Source organism: Scophthalmus maximus, chromosome 19 (genome assembly GCF_022379125.1).
Source record: "Scophthalmus maximus strain ysfricsl-2021 chromosome 19, ASM2237912v1, whole genome shotgun sequence".
NCBI lineage: Eukaryota > Metazoa > Chordata > Actinopteri > Pleuronectiformes > Scophthalmidae > Scophthalmus > Scophthalmus maximus.
Genome location: NC_061533.1, coordinates 11,298,718 through 11,325,000, shown reverse-complemented (window position 1 = coordinate 11,325,000; position 26,283 = coordinate 11,298,718). Strand labels below are relative to the sequence as shown.

The window sequence follows — 26,283 nt, the reverse complement described above, 5'->3', positions numbered from 1 at the left end:
TATATTTACTTGTGTCTTGTTTTCTCCCTCCATGGCCTCCCACTCCTTTCCCCCCCGTCTCTCTCTTTTCCTGCTGCTCCGGACATCTTGCTCTTTCTCTCCCTTCATCTTTGCTGCCTTCCTGCCTCCGTCACCCACACTTCCATCTCTCTCCTCCTCCCCCTCTCTTCCTCTCATACCGCTTCAGAATACTAAACAGAAGTTGTCTGATTACTTTTCTTCCTGAGAAACGTTGGATACAACTCAGGGGCTCATGCCACTGCCTGTGCCCGTTTCTATGACTACAGCCTCGTCGCTTTGCTTTGTTGAGGAGAGGTGAAAGGAAGGAGGAGGAGGAGGAGGAGGAGGAGGAGGGAGATCGCTGTGTGTCGTCACACAGCGGTAGTACAAAAGAAAGCCACAGAGGAGAGACCTTAATTTTTTACACATTTAATTTCATGCCAACTTTTCAGAAGATGTATAAAACAGAGATTGATTGGGGCCATGTGAATATTACTTCTTTTTTTTTTTTTTTACCTTTTAAACATTATGGCATAGCTTAAAGTCATGAACAGTTGGCAGTGGCTAAACATGACTGACAGTACACTAACAGCAAATAGGAACATCTATAAAAGAAATCAATATGCCTGGAGTTTTCAAATATTGGAATGCCGCTATTGTACATATGCATATTAGTAATTGTGTATGTACAATTTGGCATATGAAAAGATAGAGAAGCCTGTATGCAGGTTATAATTAGCTGTTTTACCTTCAAACTAGAAATATTTTTTTGGTATTAATTTAACTACAAACGTTTTATTTTTATGTGGCAACATATGAAGACAAGCTTATATACAAGACACAAAATGCACCAATCATTGCCATGGCTGAATTATACATTCATTGAATGGCTTACTGTTAATCTTTTTGCATGTTATCACCTCCACCAAGGAGGTTATGTTTTCGCCCCTGCCCGTTTGTTTGACTGTTTGTTTTACAGCAAGAATACTCAAAAACCTAATGAACAGATTTCCTCGATACTTGTTGGAAGAATGGGACACCAAGAAAGAACCCACAAAATGTTGGTGAGGACAATGTCATCTGTCAAAGACACAATCATGTTTGACGCATACTCCAATTTTTCCTTTTCTTTTCACTACATCTCCTTGTAGCCAGCCACTACTACTGACTTTATGCCCTAAAGGGCAGGAAAAATGGACAGTCACCATCAATCAATCAATACGATTTATTTGATTTTGGCCTTTGGAAAAGGTGACAGATTACTGTGCAGAAGAGAAAAAAACAGACACTCTTAGCTGTCTCTTGTACTCCTGTGTTATCTTGACACTCACAGCAGAGCTGAGAAATGTCTGTGCGTGCGCGCACACACACACAAACACACACACACACACACACACAAACACACGCACACACACACACACACACTTCATTTTAGAAATGCAGCCACGTTTCTTTCTCTTTCCTTTTTGCGTGTGTGTGTGTGTGTGTGTGTGTGTGTGTATCTTTAATGAACTCTGAACATTTTAGAACAAACCAGACTGTGTGCAGTTTGTAGGAACATTCCTATTTTAGTTTGAATGTATAATATTTTAGATTTTTGGGGGTTTTACTTTTCAAATAACATACAGTAGATTTTGGGAATGTATTTCTGTCATGATCCACAGAGATCTGGAGTTGTTGAACTCTTGAGGGTTCGTGGAGCTCTCTGAAAGACTGGGTTTTTTATGGTGCCGTTTTTGTTATATCGCTCTATCGAGTACTGCCGGAAAAAAAATTACATTTTCCTATGTATACAGTTCATTTACAGTTTATAGAGACTTTGTGCTTAAAAAAAATCTGATTAAATGTATTTTTTAGGTAAATGTTTAATATTTTATATAATATTAATATATGAATATTTCAACGGCATCACAATGTGTCTGATTGGTTGTTCGAGGACCACCACATTTTTGAGACAAGCGTATTAAAATGTGTCTGGTCTTGTCATGCAGCTGTCTCATTAGCCTGGTCTCTGGTGAACAGCAGACTTCTAAATTTAAAATGAACACCTGCTGAACAAAACAACTGTGAATAAATTAGGCTGTAGAAATAAATGTATTAATTCAATCTACTGATTGTGTATTGGCCCACTGTGGGAGAAAATGCTGCGATAATAAACAGCTCTTATTTTACTCACTCTAGAAAAGCACGAAACAGATTCTCCTTTTCCTTGACTTCATACAGTAGCTGTATGAAGTCAAGTAGAGGGGAAATCTGTAGTATTACAGTTACATACACTGAGCTACATACACAGCCAGGCGTATGTTCAATTTCGCTGCACTGTACTTGGTCTAATTGACCCATCACAGCAGGCGTCTTAATGTAACTCTGCCGGATTCCATCAGTCATGCCCATGCAGGGGGGGGGGGGGGGGGGGGGGGGGGGGCAGAGTGGGACCCATGCAGCAGGGAGGAGGGAAGCTAAAAGAGGGGCCAGAAAATGTATCGACACATACACCTACCCTGTAGTAGTCAGTGCTGTAGACGTCTCTGGACATGCCAAAGTCTCCAATCTTTACCAGCAGGTTCTCCCCCACCAGGCAGTTCCTGTTGGAGAGACGGAACAGAAACAGCTGTGTAAGACATGTTGTGGTGTGTTTCGGTAAAGATGTTTTTGAGTTACTCGGGTTGTTAAATCTCTAGTGTATTCATCACCCCCTATACAAGTTTAGATTATAGCCTAAAATACACTACACTGTTGCCAATGGGCAAACTTGATGCAACTGAGTTCTGTGAGGAAACGGCACTTTTATTTGGTTATTTCTAGGTCGTAGCATGTCTCTCATATTCTGGAAATATACCATGAATCTAAGCCCCAAAAAATTCAGCTGAAAGAGTTGGCACAAAAAACAGTAGCCAAATAGAGAGCAGAGAAAACTATAGAGTATATATTCTATTCAAGCAGCCAATATCTGTGGTTGGCATGTCACTGACTGATTCCTACAATGAGTGAATGACAAACAAACCAAAACATATTAAAAAAGATTACAGATTATCAGTTTGGAAAAATTACTACTTCAAATTTCTTGAAGCTTAAATTGTTTCCCCTCTTCATGTTTATAGATGTTCAGAAATACTTGAATGTATCAAGACATATCAAGACTGTTCTGTTGAATTTACAAATTAGGTCCAACTGACTGAATTTTGTCACAATAATAATTTCATTATTTCATTTTCGTTGCATGTGGAAGGGTCTGAATGTATGCCATTGTATAATGATGTGTTCTTTAAGGCCTTACAAATAGACACTGAGTGTGGTCAGAGAGTACATGACAAACCTGGTGGCCAGGTCGCGATGCACAAAGTGCTGTGATGCCAGGTAGACCATGCCAGATGCTATCTGCTGGGCGATGTGCAGCATCTGAGACTGGGTCAGCTCCACGGGTCTGGTGGTCTGGCCCTCTGCCATCAGAACTGCATCCGGGCCGTGAGCCCTGTGAGCCAAAGTAGTAAGCTGGTAAGGTGCTAGCAGTCAGATTTTTTCAAATATGTAAACAGAGAAAAATCTAAGGTATAATTGACCAAATCTGTTGATCACCAGTGTTTTTAGAGAAATGTTAAATTGTTGGTATTACTGCTGCCATTTGGGTGGCATGTTTACGTAATGAAGAGAAGAGCCATGCCTAAGGAATTTGTTGAGGTCTCCATGTTTCATGTACTCAAACACCATGATGAGAGGGTCGCTCTCCACGCAGACTCCATAAAACGTGACAATGTGTTCATGTTGAAGGTTGGTCAGCAGCTCGGCCTCACGGTGGAAATCCTTCCTGGCATTTTCACTGGCCTCTTTAAGTGTCTGCACACACAAACGCAAACACACACACACACACACACACACACACACACACACACACACACACACACAACAACAAAAGTTGTAATAAGCCAAAAAATGAGAAATTCACAAATTACACCATGTACACTATTGCCAATAAGTCATTTTCACAGTGGACACAGTCTGCTCCAACTTATTTGCCTGATGTCCACTTGCCTTGTAAAAGTGAATTACAGCGACACAAACATTGTGAAATTACTGGCGCTGAGCAAAGACTGATTCAATGACAGAGCAGGAAAAATTGAGACATTTTATATTAATGTAAGCCATTACAAAGTACAACACTGTTGTACAACACTACATTCATTATATTCCCCGTTTCCCTCTGAAACTAATCTTCATCTCCCTTCCATGAATCTGGAAATCTGTCAAGCAGGTTGTGTAAGACAAGCATCTGTGGCAAAGATGGAAAAAAGAGTGTGTGTGTGAAAGGAAGAGAGATAGTTGCAGGAAAAGAAAGTGATATGGGGTCTGTATTCATTTCACATCTAAAAAAGAAAAATACAGATTATTCCAGTTTTCCTATACATGAATAATTGATTGTCTTCCTACAGTGTATGACATGGATATATGTTCACTTTCTACTTGTGCATGTGAGTATTTACTAAGAGTGTAGCTAGAAGCTCCTATTACAAACATCAGTCTACAGGACAAGGAGAAGTCACCAAGGAAGCTCCCGGAGAAGGAAATGACCCGCGACCTTTCATCCAGAACGGCTGAGATGCCAGAAAATGAGACCGGCTGTGGCTCCACTCCGCTTTTTTTTTTCAGCCAATCACATATCATAAAACGGAGGCTTGATCATGTACTGTACATTACAGGGTGTAACCGGATACTGCTCGATAATGACGGTGGATTATTACAGAATAGATACCGTAAAGACTACGCTGCATCTCAGTTTGAAAAGTGATATCGGGTCTGTATGGGAAATCTGGGTTGACTTTCTGCTGATGCTCTCCAGAAGAGAAAGCCCGTCTTTGTGAGACCTTCCATCTTCACTAAGACCAACCTGCTCCATAGTGTTTGTCTGATAATGATAATAAAAAGCAGTTGTACCACATTTATAAAGGGTTTAGACATTGTGATTGATTGATGACCACTAAAACAACCACAAGTTGGCTATCCCCTGTATTTCATCACAATACAATTATTAATGTTGGTCATTTTATTATTAATAAAATAATAAATAAATACTTGTCCGCTAGAAGCCAACAATGTTTTGATGGGTCTTTTTTTGCTGCTCATTTTTTTCATAAAAAGTAGAAAGACAAATCAAGGTTTATACTTGAGTAGTTTAAACATCAGGCCCAACTTGGCAACCCAGACTTTGGTCTTATAACAGTTTAGAACTTGTATAAAGCATTAGTGAATGTTTTATCAACTGTTAATGAAGCAATTCTTTAACTTAACAACTTACTACTTGTGTATGGATGTGTGGACATATTTAAAGTGGCACTAAAACATGTCATGGGGGTTTTCATTATCCACATTTGGCTCAGTGTGCTCCTGGTTAAAGAACGTGTGGAATGTAACATACGATTAAAAAACAACAATAACAACAAACAAAAAAAGTCCTTGTTTGGGAAAGACGTGCACTGCACCACTGAGCTCAGCCAGCTAAATGAATAAATATTAATCGCTGTGTTGTTCAAAACATATGAATGTTTTTCTGTTACAACAGAGACTTTCCTTTGAGCCAGAAACCTCTATATGTATGAGCTGCCATGCTCTAAGTCTCTGAAGTCAGTGCTGCATTCAATCCCAGGCCAAAAGCCATATTTTAAACTGTTAGTGAGGTCGGCGCACATTCAGCTCCCTGGACAAATAAAAGCAATCAACAGCCTCCACCTTGGGATGGTAGTGATTCACATTTACATGCGTGCAGGGCAACGTTATTGAAAATGGAAAGTGTTTATGATTGATAGCATGCAAGTGTGTATAGACCCGAGTGTGCATATGCATATTTCGACGTGTATCTGCACGTGTAAAAGTGTGGCTGTGATCGATGGCAGCTCAGTGTATAATAGTAAAACTTGTTTCTGTATTATGGATGACTGGTTGATTGATAGCCGACTCTAAACACAGGACCATTAAGCTCTATTAGTGAGTGTAGGTTATTGTAATGCGGTGTAGAAGGGAGAACATGTTTCTGCAATGCAGCACGCATGACAGAGTGTAACATAAGTCCAGCAGGTACACAAGGAACAATGTACTGCCAGGTTGGAAAAAAACACAAACGGAAGATTCAAATTACTATAATTGCAGCGTCAGCGACAAGAAAAAAACATCCTCCGGAAACGGTGTCTCAGTTTTGTTATCATGCGAACCACTTTCAAACCCAAAAGAAATAGTCCTTTTAAATTTGTTTTGTATTTTGGTGAACAGATCCTAAAAAGTCCTTCAGAAAGTCTTTGTCCACCAGCCTTCATCAAATGTCTGCTTCTTTGATGCGGCAACAAGGGGGAGAAAAACACCACGGCAAGGAAATGGTGAGTCAGGCCATTTGACAATAAGACGAGGACGAAAAGAGCAGGAAGAGTGTATAGTTCACTCAGTAAGCAGGTTGTACATTAGCTAATTGAAAAAAAGAAGATAAACTGAGAGACTTAAATCAACGACGTGACACTAATGATTAAATGATTCATCTACATCACGTCACTGTACAGCAGTGCCTATGGTAGTTTTGGTATAGGTTATGTGCTGATTATATAACATTTTTCCTGGTTTGACATGCAGTCAGCAACATTCACTCTCCTGTTCTACAACTCTGCTCCGCAGGATTTTCAGGTGCATATTTTTTACAGAGACGGGGCTGAAGCTAAGCTGGAACCAAACCTCCCTGGGCCAGCAAGCGGTTTAGAGCTAAGCTGGAAAAGGAAACAGGACGAGTCGGAAAGAGAAAAGAAGGACGGAGGATTTGAGAGGAGAAAGGTGTCAGGATGAGGATGAGGACAGAGGAGAGAGAAGGAGCCAGGTGAGAGACGGAGTTAGAGGTGAGGAGTGGAAGACACAGGAAGTGTGTGGGGGTATAGGAGGAAAGGGGGGGGGGTCTCTCACTGGTCATGTATTGTTAATGAGAAGTTCTTCACCAATCAGATCCTGTTTCACCGCAGACCAGCAGAGAAAGCATGCTTGATGGAGAGATGGATGGATGGATGTGATGGGAGAAGATGCTCCCTGGAAAACCGTTCAATTCCACCCCGGAAGTCAGTGGTCTGAGTGTAATTCCACCGTTCGCTTACAGACGAGCTCTTAAAAGGGGGCGACTTTCTAACAATGGCAGAGGAAATGGAGGGGAGGCGACGGCGACACAGACACCATGAGACGGATTTAATCTAAAAAGGCCACGTATACATTTTCAGGAACAAAAGATCCGTTGCAATATTCAATATTTCAGATGTATTTTGGGAACCAGATCTGATTGCAAAATACTGTAGAGAAGGCAATAACTTCGACCTTTATAAGATCATAATCTGTTTCATTTTGGTGCCGCCGATCATCCTGAAGGAGAAGGGATTTTCAAAATATCTCATATTGAAACTCGACTCCTCGTACATTGAATTGGAAATCATTCTTTGTACTGCAGACTGGATGATATATTATTTTTTGTAACAAAGACAATCTGTCCTTCTTCGTGTGGTCTTTGATTTATATATATATATATATAAAAAGCTAACGTTAACTGATGAGTTGTATAAGGTATGAATGTTTTTTTTCCCCACAATCGCCACAGTCAATCAAACAGTAATCTCATGTTTTGAGGACAATAAGGCAACAATTTAGACAAACACACGAGAGCAGAGATTCTCTCTTTTCTGTAAAAAAAACACACATACATAACACACGTACATAAAATAAAAAGGTATAGATGAATGACAACTCAATGTCTTAATCATACCCAGATTTAATCCACTGCGATCCAATGAAATTTGATGAGTGTTTTAATATAAGATAAATAATACAAGGTGAAATCAGATTACCTTGACAGCCACCAGTATCTTCTCCTGGTCAGGCGAGAGGTTGTAACACTCGGCCAAAAAGACTTTTCCGAAGGCTCCTTCTCCCAGCTCTCTCTTCAGCACAATGTTGTGTCTCTTAATATGTTGGACGACTGTTGAACAAGGAGCACAAAAACAAGAAACACTTCAGGTCATAACTCTAAAGGTTTTCTGAAATTTCTGATTTTGTCTCATGATGTCAAGTAGCAAAATATAAAAATTAACAAAATATTAGTATATAATCATAATGATTTAACAAAACAAAATGTTAACAACCTTGTTAATATAATAACAACTGCTAGGTTCCTCATTAAACATTAGAGAGTATCAACTATATTTTCAATAAAAGCCTTAATACCTGTACATTTGACAAAGGTTTGTTTGTTTTGAACCCCAGCGTATCTGTTACGAGCTGCTACAATGCTGAACTAACAGCATTATTTCTCCTTACCTCTAAAATGCACAATTAAAGAGTGTTGGTGTAGATTTTTTTTAACAAAAACATAGCTGCAGTGTGCAGCAGCTTAGTCTTGAAAGGAAGACAATGTTATAGAGTATGCAATTTTATGATTTCTTAAGATGTCCCCCCATTTTTGTATTATCATGTATTTATTGCAGTTACATTGGCATAGGGAATATAAGTATTTAATTGTGTTTTTCTGAGGATACCCTTTCCTGGTACATACCTTTTTATCATTTATATAGTAATGTATATCCTAATTTGATCATGGTTTTACTGTAATTTTCAATTCTTAAAACATGTTCCTCTTTATGTTTCATGCACATAATCTCTCACTGCCTCTCGCTCACCCACAGTTGGATCAGAGTTGACAAACCTGTTCTCTGTTGCTAAGTAACTCGCGGCTCTGTGCCAGCTGATTTTTAGAAAATTTGGCATCTCACCATGTTGACGATAAAAGGTTTTATTCTAGCATGATTAACAGCACATAGTGCCCTCACTACAACCAGGCTAAATCCTGTGTCCTTTTGACTGTGAGCCAGATGTGTTACTGCCTGCATGCAAGGAAACACTATACATTGACTTCACACACACACACACACACACACAACACAGAGTGAGAGAGAGAGAAAGAGAGAGGGAGGACAACAAGATCTGAGATTTATCTGTTATGTGATTAAGAGGTGCATTTGAAGAAAAGCTGTCCACTCAGAATATCACATTAAAGCCCAGCTAGACTCTCAGAAGCTGCATCGATCTACACTGTAAGCTAGTGAGGTCCACCAAAACCCAATAATGTACAGACGGAGAGAAAGAGAGAGAGAGAGGGAGGGAGGGAAGGAGAGAAGGGGGAGACACCCCAATGATTTTTATTCAATATTCAAAAGCAACTCATTTTCAGTGATTGTGGTGGGGGGAGAACACACCCACCATGCAATGTGTCTGTGTCTGCATGTGAGGCTCACCCCTGTAGGCTTTCAACTTGCACAGTATGTCCATTCTCCCTCTCCTGGGAATTATGACAACATATTACGAAGTTGTTTTTCAAATACGGTCGGGGAAATGCTAAAGCTATATTTATGTGATGTTGAGCTTATAAAGCCTTTGATTTGGGAGATCAAGAGTCCTTGATAAGCCAGACAAAAAAATTTCCCAAAGCGCTGGAATGACACCGAGCTTTAGTTTACGGAGGCAGAATTTGTAGCTGAAAAACCCCAATACGTTGTCACTAAACTATTTGCAGAATGTTTTCAGTATATGAACATTTTAAGATTTGGCAACTTCACTGATTATGCTCATTATGATGCTCAATATGTTGATAAAAACATGAATTCAGGTAACATTATGTTGGTATTGTTGTTGTAAATTCATTTTAACATATGTCTAGGAGACAAGTTGAAAGCAGCGTCTGCACATCGTATCCAGACTGTATCGAGACATGAAGGTTCTTCACTCCATCCACAAGTGTCTTGAATAACATCCACGGTTAAGGACTGAGGAGTGGACTGCTGCATGTGTTTACTGGATAAAGGCTGCTTCCTGCTTCATCACTGGTTTGGAACAGTTGGGAGCGATCACATTTTTACATCCACTTGTATGTGTGATGCGTCACAACCCGTCCATGACCACCTCCAGGACGGATTTGGTCGACCGTATCACATTCGGTCCTCAATGTGTCTTGAGTTCATTTACACGTGCACTCTCCAGTGGTCATGCACTATCCAATTGCAATCCCATCACCCAAGCAAAATTATTTTTCATGCCTGGTGTAAATGGGCTAAATGTGGCACAAAGTCTGTATTTAGATTTATTATCTTTTGCTCGTGAAATTTAGTCTTCAGTAGGAAAAACAACAGAGGCACAGAACATACACAATTCCCCGCGCAGAAGCAGCACACAATAAACCCACATCCCCACAAGACAACCACCCACCATTTAGCCGGCTAATTACCTCACCACTACTGTATTTCTTATTCTGGTTCTCTTACAAGCGTTCACCCATAAAAACGCCTCGCAATACTTCTCCTTATTTAACACCCCCAGACAGCAAATAAATTGACGTATGCAGACCAATGCTCCCCCTGTTGCTTTAATTTTTTTCCTTTGACAAAGGAAAAAAGAAAAAGGATTTTTTTTTTATGTTAGATTTGTGGATTTGTCATCGCAACTCATGTTGCATTCATATAATTAATTGCTGCTCATAGCAATCAAGAACCTTCAAAATGAAGTTATTTTTAATTTTGATTGTGTTATATTGCCCATGAATCCTGTTTGCAGCCGTCTGCCTCTGTCATTTTTACACTCCTTCTGCACTGCTACACATCACCCGTCTTCTCCTCAATCGGTATCCTTAATTAAGATCTGCAGAAATATTATTCCCCATTTACCAAACTTTGTACTCTTATTCTCTGATGTTTTTCTTAATTAGCATCCCTTTTTCCATCCTTATCATATTCGCTCATTTTCCCTCATTTAGCATCACTCCATCCAGCCTCATTATCTCTCACTTTCCATATTTAGCATCCCTCTGTTCCATCATTTATTTCTCCCTATTTATTTTCTCCCTATTGCTTTTCCCCTCCAGCTGCTAAACCTATCACTTTTTAATCAACATCCTCTTGTTACCCAGCCACTCCGGTGCAGGAGTCGTGCTCAGCCCTCACATTAAAGATTAGCCTGTGTGACTCGAACAGGACGCTGATTGTGTAAAAATGTGTCTGAGGTGAAAGAGGTTTGCCCAGCTGCCTACTTCCTCCCAAAGTCTTCCCTACTAACCTATTACTAGCACTCTTACCGGCATGTTTATAAGAATACTAATCAAAGCACTACAGTTATCCACTGTTTCCTGACGGGTGGCACAGTTTCTTATTTGGGTTTGTTAACCACCTCTGACGGCCGGAGAGGACAGTTGGCAGCTTGACACCGTTGCCGTACTTGCTCCCTGGGCTGCTGAGGATGAGCTCTCCCGATCCCGTCTGTCTGGACGATCTTTAACCACCGTTGAAACGAGGCCGGACTCTTATCGATGGCTTTGCCTTTTGGCTGGAAGCTGCACATAGTCTTGTGTCTCGTCACCATTGACAGCCACACCATGTTGTCTCCTTTGGGTGTTTTTTTGTCTTTCTTTTCTTTTCGGGGGATAATTAAGGAGTTCGGGCACTTCTGGCTTGCCCACTGGTTGTACCGGAGTATTACCAGCTCTTTTTAGGGACAGGAGATGGAAAGTCTGCTGCCCCCTCACGGCGCCTGTGAGGGCTCTCAGGCACGTCAATGTCCTTCATCAGGCCAATTCACAGAGGGGGGCCTCTCCCTTTCTCCTTGCTGGAACCCTTGCCTGGTCTGGATCGTAGACCTCTGTTGGACTTGGCCGGCTCCTACAGACGGTCTGTCCGTGTACTCAGCCTGAGTCCTGCTGGGTATTTTTTTTTGTGTGTCAGGTCCTTTGGATGAACCCAGAGCAACCTGCACTGGTCTCTGTTCTTTGTTTGATTTTCATGGGATCTCTGTCCATGTTGTCTCTAAGGGATTAGGGCTTGGTCTGTTCATGTCGGGTCACTGGGTTTTAAGCAGAATAAAACAAAGTTGATTTTCCAAATGTCCGCTTTGCCTTTTTCTACTTTCCAACACACTCCTACTTCTCTACCCTGCTTTCTTGTTTTTTGCTGCATGTTTCCGGCTATGGAATGGGCTTGTGGTGTCTCTGCCTTCTCTTCTAGGGCCTCTTTTCTTGTACGTATGTGGACTCCTCTCTGTGGACTAATTGGATTTTGATGCTGCCTTATCCAAGTTTGAGGCCTTGTAGGCTTCACAGATCTGACACCAACGCCGATTTCTCTGGGTTTGTTGACACTCTGAACATTAACATCCAGGCACATGTTCTTTCCCCAGTGTGTAGCTCTGTCTGTCTTTTTCCATCACTTGTTTATGACAACGCTTACAACATTAACATTAAGAGGAATAATATTTTCCATCAACCACCTCCTATCCCGCCTATTTCCATCTGTCCCTTTCCTACATCCTCCGACCTCAGTACAACTCCCTGTAGAGCCATCTCTCACCTATCCTCCGTTAACAGCATCTTTAAAAGAACTGAAGAAATGAATGTCTCGGGACACAATTATTACCTTGCCTTACCATTGCCATCTGCCGCTTTTTCCTCCTTTTCTCATCATCTCAGCCCAAAATATTTCCGCAACCCTGGATCCTGACACAAAACTACTTCGGTCGCGTGAAACAAACAATGTCGTCGGTCAAAGACACAATCATGTTTGACGCATACTTTGAAAAATAGAACCAACGGAGACTTCAAATCATTTTCCCATCAAACTCTTCATGCAATTGATGCCTAACTCCAATTTTTCCGTGTGTGTGCATGTCTAGTGTGAGTGGGTGTTTTCAAATACTGAACGCACATGTTGACTTAAGAACATTTTCCAGAACAATATTAATCCTCATTCCCTAGATACAAATAGGGATATAACCAGTGGAAAGTAAATAGAGACACTATTGACAAAGGCAAGAGGAAGGTGTAACAAAGACATACAAAAAATCTCTCCTAAAGTTCCGGGCCGACTGAGAACATTGAGTCCTTTGTGTTGGCAAATAAGATAAAACACTTGACGCGGCTGTGGGTCAGGAGGTAGAGCAGGTTGTCCTCTAATGAGGAGGTTAATAGTTCGATTACCAACTCATCCTGTCTGCATGTGGAAGAGTCCTTAGGCAAGACAGTGAAACCTAGATTACCCCTGACGAAATGTCACTGACATTGCCAGATATAAAAGTGCTGAATGAATGTGTGTGTGAATGGGTGAATATGAACTGTAAGGTAAAAATGGCTCTAAGCAGTCGTTATATTCGTCATATATTAATGCCCCATATATAAACGTCCATTTACCATTTCATGATATTTAAAGAATTCGTTGGTAGCTTTTTGGCCAGTGTAATCTGATTGGGAAATAGAAACAAGAACATTGACACATTCTTGTCCTTTTTTTCCCCTGTGAGGTTTGTTCCTAAGAGTGGATCCAAGTTGGATTCACAAACCTCTCATGTCGTAACTCTCCCCTGTCAGACTGATGAATACCACCTGTTCACGAGAAGGTGCATACTTGTGAGATTTGATCATTAGGGTGATCAATGCAGTTGCCATATAAGGCTGCCTGCTCCGCAGCATTTAAAGGTTTGTTCACAAAAATGTAATACAAAAGAAAAAGAGAACCCCTTTGCATGAAAATTGTTGTATATCTTTTTTGATCAAATCAGTTTTTGTATCATATTCAACTCCAAATGAATTGCCAATCTAAGTAGGAACCACTGGCGAAGTTTTGTTTGTGTCCAAGTGAGAGTTCTTTTGAAGGATTTTCTTTAATCACTCGCATGAGCTACTTAATGACAATTTTTTTTGCACGACTGGTTCTTGCATGAGGCATATTTCTCCGCGACAATCACCCAGTTTAAACTACTTGTGCAAGAAATTATTTATTTTAAGATCTGGAATTTTCCAAAAAAGAGATTGAAACAAAACTTGACCTGCTAACTGGTGGCCGTGTCGACACGTAATCTCAATCTATCTAAGACCCTAATCATGTTCTGTAACATCCTGTGTATATGCAAACAAGGGATTAAGAAAACATAAACACAATGTAGCTCCTTAATCATGCATATGAGACACTTTCCAACAGTACTTACTCCTCTGATGATATTATTGTTAACGAGGTGTTCACTGCCCAACTCAAGCTTTGCAATAATTCCCATAATTACACGCGCTTCCATCATCTCTGCAGAGTAATTGTTGCTTCATTGCTGCCAAGAAGGTCAGTGCCATCTTTTGAAGAAACGTGTACCCACTACTGATTCCTGCATTCAATATTACAGGCCACAAGCTGGCCAAGGCCACTTTTGAAAAAAAGTTCAGTTCCTGGCATGCAACCTAGCGTCACTTTGCCAAAACTGTCTCCATCAAAAGCCATTATACAGGTCCGAGAGCCAAATAATCCGTCAGATACTTTCAGTATTTATGCTGCTGAGTCAAAGAATAATGCAGAGTAATAGTTGTAATGGCTGTACACACACGCAGACACATACACAGTAGCACATTATTGACTTTCATTGATCTTCAGTGCTTTCGTTCTTGTCTTTAGGCTGTAAATCCCAGTTTATCTTTTCGTTATATCGCATTGGACCATAGAGGTCAGCTCCCAATCCTACATTATCATACCTCCTCTACCTTGCCTAAAACAAAAATAGCCTGATGGTGCACACACATACACACATGATTTGATCCATAATTTACAATGGAACACAAGGTCAAAGCCTGGAGAATCTTTTATTACTTGCCAATAATCATAATGTCATGTTGATGGACCAGGTCAATATCCCTGTGTGCTCTCTGCCTGTCAATTTGACTGTTGCTGCCTCTCGGTCCCCTTTTGTTTCCCTCATGTTTCTCTCCTATTTCTCTTTGTCTGTGTCTATTGACTACTTTCTTTGTTTTGTATTGTCCTCTGTGTGTGTGTGTGTGTGTGTGTGTGTGTGTGTGTGTGTGTGTTATGTACATATGTTGTGCGGTTAGAAAGCTGTTCACCTTGACTTCTACCTCTGTTGCTTTTTTCTTGTTGCTGACAGAATATTTGCGTATGAGTCACACATGGAAGTTTCCAATCTAGGAATGGATTTGCGCCTAACATATGCTGGGGCAAACACACACACACACACACACACACACACACCAAGAGACACACACAAATGGACTTTCTATTTTAACCGTTGAATTGACAGCTCCAAGGTCATTTCCATGACAGCAAAGGAAATATGTTGCCATGGTAACCTCCATGGAAACTCATAACTGATTGATAAATGGTTCTCCAGCACAGCACGCATGTTGATTATTCATTTTTCATTTTTACTTACATGTGTCCGTTTTGAGGAGGCTGTTTGTGCTCCTGAAGTACTGAGGGTTTTCTATCACTGGGATCTTGGTCATGCCGATGATCACTGCATCAGGGCCCATCTCAGAGGATGAAGGAGTGTTGCTGCCATTGGAGACGTGGTGAAGAGGAGAGGCCGAGTCATCGTCGTTGCTGATCACTGAAGACGGTCCTAAGAGAGCAGAGAGGCGGGAGGTGAGCAGTGCGGAGTTCAGTTTGTTAATCTTATCTTTACGGTGATTGAGAGAGGTCGAAGCATGCGAGCTAGATAAACAATTCAGCGCACATGCCCAGCAGCCATGTTAATAGTATAAGGACACAAGAGAATTAATTAAGTTGGTAAGTTGTTATTAGCAGAGATTGAGGAGATGAGACCATAAAGTGGGGGAAGTAAGCCGTTATTATTGATCACATTAGACCTCTAAGAGAAGGAGAATGGATCTCCTGTAACAAGAAATGACTGGCCTGTTTCAGTATATAAACAGAGCACATTCCTGGTAGATTGCTTTGTAACGTGACTGCTGTTAGTCACCTTTTTAAAATTTTGTAAAAGCAATTTGCAGGGACTATTTGAGAGAGATTGCATTACAAAATCTGAATATGAAATGGAGAAATGGTGCTTTGGAATTCAAGTCCACGCTCCAGAAAGACACTCCACGTTGAAGGGTGATTTAACTGCTCAGAAACCTTACATCCACCACCCCAAACTGGACTTCCAGGATAATATTTCACTGTCTCTTGGTACCTGAAACAACGACGCAGCCCCTTGTACTCTAATATAGCAAGGCTATATTCAGTATTCCAGACAGGTTCCTCCATCAAACAGAGCATTCAGGTGACAGCAGCTCCTGATAACATTGACATGTGTACGTAATGTCAGGACAAACCCCACCCCACCTTCTTACTGGGTAGGAGGTGGAGGGAGATACTGTAAGAGATTAAAATAGGACTGCGTTCAACTGACAAAGTTACATGACAGTGCCATGTTGATGCGGAGTGCAGGTAGCAGCTCTCATAGAATTGACCTCTGTTTGGATGAGGACAAATTTTTAAATGTCCGCTTGTAGAAAATGAGTAACTAGGCTCATAAGAGTCCTATTAGTGGGCAGTACTGTTGGTACTTTGTCAGATGTTACAATGGCGTGTAATTCTTTTAGTTTGGGCTTTTCATTATATCGCATTGTACCAAAGAGGTCGACCTCCAATCCCCCACTATCATACCCGCCCGACCTTGCCGTAAACAAAAAGAGCCTGATGGTTCACACACACACAAACACACACACACGCAACTCCATAATTTAAAATGGAACACAAGGTCAAAGCATGGAGAAGCTTTTATTACCTGCCAATAATCATAATGTCATGTTGATGGACCAGGTCAATATCCCTGTGTGCTCTCTGCCTGTCTATGTGACTCTTGCTGCCTCTTTGTCCCCTTTTGTTTCCCTCATGCATTTTTTTTGTCTCTGTTTCCTGATAACATTGACATGAGTAAGTAATGTCAGGACAAACCCCGCCCCACCTCCTTACTGGGTAGGAGGTAGAGGGAGATGCATCCTTGGCCTGACCACATTAGTCCCATTGCACCATCCAACACACACACACACATGTTTTAACATGCACCGACACAGTGAGAAATTAAAATAGGACTGAGTTCAACTGACAAAGTTACCCATGACAATACTACGTTGATGCAGAGTGCAGGTAGCAGCTCACATAGAATTTGACCTCGGCGGAAAAATGAGTAACTCGGCCCATAAGATTCCCAGTGGACGGCAGTAGGTATTTAACAGATGTTTCAATGATGGGATATCCGTTTAATTCGGGCTCTGCAGCATTCAATGATGAAGTCAAAAAAGACAGCAACGACAGTGTGTTTCCACAAAGCTGGTGGGTAACTGAGGGGCTTATCGTATGCATATCTAGTGAGACCAACTCAAGGAATCCAGGAATAAAAAAAAAGGACCAGGAAATCCAGATTCAATGTTCGCTTATTATACTTTTACATACTGTACATTATAGATTTGACAGCTAATATCTGGTGGAAAAGAATCTCTGGGTGAAAAATGCTTTAATCAAAATGTCCTTTTTGGAAAGCCAGAATACAGAAACAACATTAGGCAAGACAGTGGAAACAGAAGAGAGGTGGAATGGCGTGAGTCAGACTCTGAGCCCAACCCATTTACAGAAAAATGTTTTGTTTTGGCAACAGAAGTGTTATTATTTTCTAATTAAGGCGGGGAAAACAGTCCATGAGGCTGACTCCATGTTCACAAGTTTGACATCGCTGCTAATTTTCTGTGTCTTTGGGTTCAGAGCCAAAGCAAACAATATCAGCTTTTTCTGGCAGCAGACTGCATCACTTCACAGCAGCTACATTTGCAAGTACACACAGGTTCTCACTCTTAATAAAAATAGTTTTTAGTCGTTTCACACTAAAACAATCATAGAATGTAAGATAATTGATTCGTCTTTTATGATCTTCAACTGAACATCAGATGTTGATTATGACAAAGATTGATTGCGGGTTTGTTTTTCCCCCATCACATAAATTTGAATTACTTTGTGGCCAGTTTGAACAGGAAGGAAATTTACAGGGACCAAAGATGCTTTCATTGCGCATAGCGACATTTAAGTAGTGATTCAACACTGACTTGAGAATGTGTAGATATTTTCTAAAACCCTCCACACAATTTGAAAGTTCTCCTACTTGATGTTCCTGAAACTTTAAATCCAATGGCTCCCTGTGCTGCGCCTTCATTACCAATCCCACCGAGAATCAGCACTCCTCTTCGTTGAGAAGGAGTTTTGCCAACTAAACCAAATCTAAAAGTTGACTGACTTCCTCTCAACAAGTCTGATGGGATGCTCTGTTTCAAGGTCTGTGAGGAACACACAATAGACCTTCTTTTTTTATCACGGTACGAAAAGAGAAAATGAATATATAAATGAAAAGTATTGGAGGGGGAAATGCATACCGTAACTTTTTTATTTTGAAATGATGCCATTTTAAGTTGACGTCATGATGACAAATCATAGGGTTATCTAAATACGCTGTAAATCATGGCTCTAATGTTATCAGTTGTAAAGGTTAATGCATTATTACACTATACAACATAATTTTCTGACTTCACGTTCCTAAAATGTGATCCAGAATAATTTTCTGATCTATATGAGCTTGAGTTTTTTGAACTTACAAGATGCCATTTTCTGACTTCTTCATAACGTCACTTAAGAGTAATTTTCTGATCATAATAAGCTTTAGCCGTATTATTTGTGGCGATATCCTAGAAAGTGTGTTTCAGACCATATTTTTGTTGACCTTGACCTTTGACCAATCAGTTCTAAAGGTTAATCATCTGGAGAAACCCTCCCAAGCGCACACACACACGAGTGAAAACAATACCCTTCTTCCACGTAGGGTAATAAATAAAACACAGATGACTGAATTTAATTTATCCACTTCAGATTCAAGGTCCTAGTATTGTGTAAGCTGGTTCACTGTTACTCCGGCATGACTTACTGGGACACCTGATTTGAATAGAGCCATTGTTACAGTAATATTGTGTTGTGCTTTTTCTACTTTTTCTGTAAAAGACAAAGTGACTGTTGTGTAAAAGATCTATTGTTCCTAAACCTTTACCCAGTATTGGTCCTTCATCCGCTTTCCACCATGTATCAGTTTGCGGTAAGACAAATAACAGAGAGAAGTTCGAGCACGGGTCTCATCATAAACAGGGATGCAATTTTCATTATCAAACTCGCTCACACTCGAACGGGAAGTGAACAAAAGGCACAGTCCCTCTCTTGACCCCTTCAAGATGTGAGCAAAAGACTGCAAACATTGTAATATGAACTAAGATTGATTTCCCATGCGCACAAAACACAGTGGATGTATTCCCCCCTCATGTGGTTGGTTCTGCTGAATTATAACACTGACATTGTTCATTTCCTGAGTCCCTGGCCTCCGATCAGCCGCTAGTGCTGCTGACAGGGGTTGACAGAGACAGAGAACCTGAAAGAGTGTGTGTGTGTTTGTGTGTGTGATCTTTTTGTATCTTTCTGTTAATGTAGAGTACAGGACTGTTATGTTTGGAGCTGTTTGCTTTGGACGGACCAAAACCTCTTGGCAATTTTTCTCATACAACTCACAACCATGCCTTTTTTTCATGCATTACAAATATTCGCTGCCATAGAAAAACCATGTCAACATGTCATCATATCATACTTTCCAGAAACAGAATGAGAATTATGTTAACAGACAAAACAGTTGCGATCAAGACATTAAGCTGTTAGTTTTGGACTGCCAGACCTTTTCTCTTTGACTCTGACTTTATCTTGGAGTAACAAAGATGCATGATGCACACTAGTGGGCAGGTTATTGTCTGTCAGTGTGTGTGTGTGTGTGTGTGTGTGTGTGTGTGTGTGTTGGGAGGGGCTGAAGATCATTAACACAGAGAGGTCCCAGGGTCAGATCGTTATAAATACCGTTAAGCCGAGGGGCAACAGGAGTGTGTGTGTGTGTGTGTGTGTGTGTGTGTGTGTGAAGGGCCCACAGGGAGCATCTTGGTAAAGGGGGATGAAGAGCTGCAGAGATGAGAGGTGGTGGGAGGACGAGAGAGATGGACAGGAGAGGTGAAGGTATAAGTGGGGTCAGGTCACGACTCATTACCCAACACAGTTAATGCAGCTGATGTTTAAACTGATGGAGACTAGAGCTCCTCACAGTCGGGTGGGGAGTTGTCTCTCATAGCCAGACCCAGCGCCACAGTGCTGCGTCAGTGCTTGAGAATGGTCTGTCTTCACCCATTATCATTCAGCCATTTACGCGTCCATTTTACTCTGATGTCACAGAGTGGGAAGGGGGAAGCTCAAATACTGCACTGTTATCAACAGAATAATGTTGTACTACTGTGATCCACATTGCAAACATTGAAAATCACACAAACTGTTGTAATTGAACTCTTGTGCTATCCGAGTTTATCCATCTACTAGGAAATCTGCCGAAGATCAGACAGTGTCATTTTGGTTCGGTCGTCGCTGTCTATGTGTTGACCACGCCCTCCTACTCCTCCGAAGAAGGCGGTCCCTGAATTGGGACACAGCTTCCGTCTTTCAAATGACTAATTCCAACATTTTCCTTTTAGATCTTTAAAACCTTTCACCAAAAAAACCCAGCCTACCTTATTGCACGAACAAAAACTTTGTCAAAAAAGGGAGGAGAATGCTGCATTATGACCAATGGCAGTCTTATACCCACAGTCTACATGCGGTGAGTCAGACAAGGTTGTTGAGAAAACCTGGGTCAACAGTCAATGAATTACATTACCTTGCTTTCAGTGGCAGGAGGATGAACATTAACACAGCCAATCAATGTTTGCCATTGTGTGCAAGTCTATGTTTTGACTGTTGAAGAAACCGAAAGTCACTCTGGATATTTAATCTGATCGATATTAAAAACAAACATTTTGGGTAATACATTTATCATTAACTAATGTATCTGTATGTATTCTTGTAAACGTGGTTTTGAATCATCTGATCACTTTATTTATGACACAGGCACATGCTCACAACACGTGCCTACTGTACAGGTGCTAGCTGTAAAATACAGGATCAGACAATGTACACACTACCTTTGTATGGAATGTTTCTAAACTAATCTCAAAACTTACCAAGAACCTCCCTATTTTCCTCTTGTCACCGTAAACTCATGAATTGAAATCATAGAGCCTTGGGATAGAGTCATCCTCTCAAATTCCCTTTGTTCTTTGTGTGAACTTCTGAACTTAGTTCTGATAGGAATACTTGCCAAAAAAAAGAAAACTTGATCCAAGTTGTTTCTATTTTAGTAATGCAGAGTTAATGCATTAAACATGGGCTCGTCACTATGAGCACTTTCTTCAAGTAAATCACCATTTAACCAAGTTATGACACTGGGTAAAACTTTGATCATCATTCCTGATGTGGTTCTTGTACTGATATTAATGACCCTGTGTGTGACTTAACAGCTGTTTCTGTCAACAAAGGATGGGCAATGCTGCCTTCCAAACTGAAAACAGCTCGCGAATAATGACATTGTTAAATTAATGATCCCCCAGTCCACAGGGTCTGCTCCATTTGAGGTTTATGTTGGGTGCTGGAAATGAGACACTTTGTAAAACTAAGCAGATGTGTTGCGCCATCATACAGCGGTTATACAACAGAGGAAAATCTCTCCCCGTTTGAATGTTGTTGAGCCAATAGAAACTTTAGTGCTGTACGACGTAAAATTGGTGTTGAAACACCGATCTTGTTGCTACAAGATGAATACCAAAGATGCCAAAATGCACCACTGAAGGATATTGCAGAAATTCAGAGATATTACTATCAATGCGAGGGAAAGGGGCAATGATAGAGCTATAGAAGGTACAACTACGACACACAAATGACTGTGAGTCAAACGAGGTGTTACACAGCTATGACTACGCCCATGACTGGACAGTCCATTCTTTGGCTCTTTATTGTTGCTGTGACACCAGTGTTGGGGTATGGGGCCTGGAGAGGAGAAGGAGTTTTATGGTAGGACTCGACACGAGAGCTGAGTTTAAACATTGATTTGAGTGACGGCACTGATCTCTCGTAGGCTCTCTGGATGAATATTAGACAAACTGAAGCCATGATGCCCATGGCGATGGATGAACAAACACTTGAACTACAACACGAAAATTTGCCTGGTGATCAAAAATGACTAATTACAAATATGAAAAGGAAAGATGTTTCCTCGGGTAAACCCTCTAGTTCTGTCTGTTGTGGATGCTGTATTAAAGCAGTCAGTCACTAAGGCCTCAAGGCAAGGACAGGACTTCTGCCTCTATTGACCCCAAAGGCCTCCATGACCCCTTAAACCCTTCACAATATGTGCCAACACACACACAACCACATGCTCACAAATGACTGGTAACATAAACCCAATGGTCTCTAAACTCTGCTGTCAACCTGCTGAGCACAGGAAGTAATTTATTGATCCAGGAGGAAAAGGAATGGAGGGATGAAGTAAGGAGAGACAGACAGAGGAGAGACAGCTGAGAGGAAGGTGGTTGGCTGAAAAAAATGCAGGGAAGAAGACAAAATGCAAATGTGAAACCTGTGGATCTTGTGGAAAACAGTGAAAAACATGTTCTCTGTCAGCCTCGTATTGGATTTTGTTGACAATTTTCTGTCAGTTGGAACAGTTGTGGTTATTTCACATTTTTGGGTTGGAAATATTGATATTTGTTGGTATCAGCCACAACATATAGATAACGATTGATCATCTTCAGAGAAATACTCACGATCCAAAACCAAGTTTTCATGGGTTTTCAAAGAGGACAAATTGACAGTATTTATCATATGTTATTATGACTGTAGATTGTTTTTTTTATTAATCTATTCATGACTTTGTCCATGACACATCAAAAAATTATGAAAAGAAGCCAAGGTGAGTCCAAGGTTGGGCATTTTGTGGGGCAGACAGTCCAAATTCTAAGATGTTCAGTTGTCAATGTTAAGGAATACTCCAATGGGAGAAGCTAAAACCAGAGCCTGTCACAATTTGCACTCGAAAAATTGTTTTCTGTTCAATGACCAATCTGTATAGATCATGTATGTGTCATTCCAGGGGCAAATAGCAGCTTATAATAATAAATAGTTTAATTAAATGGTTAATTATGAGTTCAAAATGGGTCCTTGCCACGAAAGAAAGAAAATAAAATAAAATGACAAACACAATCTAAAGAAAAATGATTGAAATAGTGGCAGAGAATACATAATGTGACGCATAGAAGGACTAACAAAGAAGAAAGTACAGACAAATAGTGCGATGGATACAGTAGATGGGTAGAATTTCCTCCACACTGCAGTTAGATAAATGTCAATATGAATCTGCCTCCCCAAGCCAAAAGCCCTCCTCCTCTTTGTCCTAATCCAGAGGCCTATCATATTCCCCTTTCTCTGTATCATCCACTGGTAAAAATAGACATTTCCTCTTCTCCTCATCGCCGTGCATGTGTCTACCACTTTCGTTCGTCATCCTCTTGGTTTTTTTTCCCCACGTCCTCCTCTTTTCCTCTCTCTCTTTCTTCTACGCAGCTCCCTCAGTCTGATCTTTTCTATTTATAATATTCAACCCACATTCACCTTCTCATATGACACAATGGAAGACCAACGCTTCGTACTAAAAAGAGCCCTGAGATGGTCAGAGATGTGAAAATGAAGAAGCAGGAGGGAAGTGACAGAGAAATAAATAAACGTGATGAAAAGGACTGCATTATTGTTGTTGTTGTTGTTGTGTTCTTGCTGCAGAGCATCTGTTCAATATGGACAAATTCTTCAATAATAATAATTAAATGAAATTAGAAAATATTAATGAAACTGGAAACCATTTCAACCCTTATTTTCTCATTTTAACAATTTTAAGTAAATTTTGCTAATGATACTCATATATTTTACTCAAACAACTATCTAATTGCAAGACAGTGAGATTTATTTTGTACAATTTTTTCCGTAGAAAAGAAAAAAAATCCTTGATATTGCTGCTTGAGATGGATCAAGTCAAAGAAAGAGGCAACGGAAAAGGATGATTCACAGAAAAGACGAGTAAAAAGAGGATCCGGATGTGGCATTGATTTCAAAACCTGAGTGCCCATAGATTTATTCAGTTTTGTTTATTGTTTCTGACTGAGACTTTTGTAACTGATGAATAAAGGAACACTGCACACACACACACACACACACACACACACACACACACACACACACACACACACACACGCACACACCTAGAAGCTCTTCCACTCTCAGATGAAGAAGACAAGTTTACACAAGATGGACACCAATAAAGGATTTCTTTTATTGAAAAGAAAAAAAACAACCTTGTGTTTCTTCTGAAGAAGGAAATATCTTTTTCAAATGAGCCTTTCAGGCAAATTATACAGACTAGCTTTTGAACGCAGCTTTAATGTCATAATACAAAGTTTGTGGAGGAGGATCACAACAAGACTACTGACTACTAATGTAGCCAATTGTTTTTGTTTAGCTTTGTCTTCGTGCTGCCAATGACATGAATTTTGACAAGGTCAGACATGTTGTTTGTATCCTGACTGTGGAGAGGTATGACAGCTCTCATTGTGCAGTTATATAAATGTATTGGTAGAATGCAGGATGAGGCTTTAGGGGCTTTGCTGCAGTTAGGGGACAAACCATCGTTGATGGAGACACATGAAAAATGAGGTTCGATAATGTCTGTCACAGTAAAATGGTCACTTGGTAGCAGTTCAGTTATAAAACAATATTGTGTATCAGAATGTACATAGGAAATAAAAAGGACAAATAAAATAAAGATATGACATTATACTGTACTGTCCCAGTGTTAGCATTCTTTCAACTTTTTAGCTCAATAATTCCCAAGAAAATCATGAGTTTTCAATTTTACAATGGTCAAACAAACATAAAATATGTACAAATGTGTGCAAAAATTAATCAAAGCAGTTCAACCCTAAAATGAGCCCATGCATCCTGGTACAAGCTGTATTGGTTTACGAGATAACAACTCACTGCCTCTGAACTGTACTGTGTTGTATGTTGTTTAATTGTAAGCAGGAATGCTGATTATTCAAGTCAGACAAAGACAAAGTTTTAAGAATTAAAGTTGATGAAATATTCATCAATCAGATTGTTGAACATACTGGACCAACGTTAACTTAAAATATGGACCCAATATTTCTTTTGAAATACTCATGATTAAACATGAGTATAGATCAATCTCACATTTGTCTTCATTTGACATTTTGGGGAATACAGCATTCAGTTAGCTTAGTTTAGCACAAAGACTGGAAACAGCTAGGCTGGCTCCATCCAACAATAACAAGATCCACCCAGCAGCACCTGTAAAGCTCAATAACTAACATTTTAAAATCTTGTTTGTTTTTTATCCATATAGAAAAAACAAAAAGTGTAATTCACTAAATATCAAACTTGTCTTTTCAGTTGTGGAGACAGAAAAGGTCATTTGTACCCTTTTTTATCTTCCCAGGTATAAACCTATAAACCTCTAAGAATGTTCAGTCCATTGTCAGTTTTAAAAGTTCCTTTTATCCAACAAAATACATGAACCAGTGGATATGTAAATATCTAAATATGTTCTATATTCATAATTCTCTCTGTCTCCTCTCTAGGCACATACTGATCCGTAAACAAACACACCCTCAGTAACACCACAGACACACAAAAGACACGCGCACCTCCCAATCGTCCCCCTCCATTCACTTGGACTTTTATCGTTAATTGCTCTGGGTTGTTTTAATTAAATTTATTCACCTTTTGTTTTTATTCATTCATTTTGTCTAATTTTTCAAACATTCTTCTCTCTAATGTTTTTTTGATCACTTTGGCAGATTGATTATTTATTCTTTTTTTTTCTAAGCCCCATAATGGATTGTAATAAAGAACTGTTCCTCTAATAATCATCATTTTCTCTTTTCGTACGTATACACATGTGAAATAACCCTCAATACTACACTCAGTGTGAAAGTTCAACCAATCAAATGTTCCCATTTGCTGAAAGTTCCCAAATTCTCCTAGGTCCCACAGCAAAGGCTTGTGAGAGAGCGTCGCCTCATTGTGTTACACTAAACAATCATTTACCAGGTAAAAACCACCATTCTATTCAGAAGTAGTTTCTACAACTCCAACATGAAGAAATGCACCTTTAAGCGAAGAGTAGATGTCAAATATAAACACAATGTACAGTTTACCACTTTCGAATGCACACTCCCTCTTTTTCTTATTAAAGGATGCAGAGGCTCCTCAAGTGCACACGCTTAAGATAACGTGATCAAAAAAACATCAGCAATCTGAAAACATAAGCTTGTGCTTTTTTTTATTTTTCATTATTATTATTTTTTGCTGCCCAGGTAGGTTCTCTATTAAACTGTGACTGTTTTTTTTATTATCTCTCAAACCAGTGAAAGTGTCTGTGTTTTAACCCTGAAATCCTCCAAATCAATTACAT

At 40.1% G+C, this 26,283-nt stretch overlaps 1 protein-coding gene across 4 annotated transcripts in view; it reads right to left on the bottom strand.

The window, feature by feature from the left end:
* ntrk2a (neurotrophic tyrosine kinase, receptor, type 2a) overlaps positions 1–26,283 on the bottom strand; it is a 70,562-nt gene that overhangs the window by 10,512 nt on the left and 33,767 nt on the right. For 2 of the 4 annotated variants that reach the window (XM_035640754.2, XM_035640755.2), the window contains exons 14-18: positions 15,241–15,429; positions 7,854–7,984; positions 3,662–3,834; positions 3,317–3,472; positions 2,495–2,585 (exon numbers count right to left, since the gene is read on the bottom strand). In XM_035640754.2, coding sequence (XP_035496647.2) covers positions 2,495–2,585; positions 3,317–3,472; positions 3,662–3,834; positions 7,854–7,984; positions 15,241–15,429 — 740 coding nt within the window. The remainder of the gene's footprint in view (positions 1–2,494; positions 2,586–3,316; positions 3,473–3,661; positions 3,835–7,853; positions 7,985–15,240; positions 15,430–26,283) is intronic. The other 2 variants (XM_035640757.2, XM_047329257.1) reach the window with 1 other exon arrangement.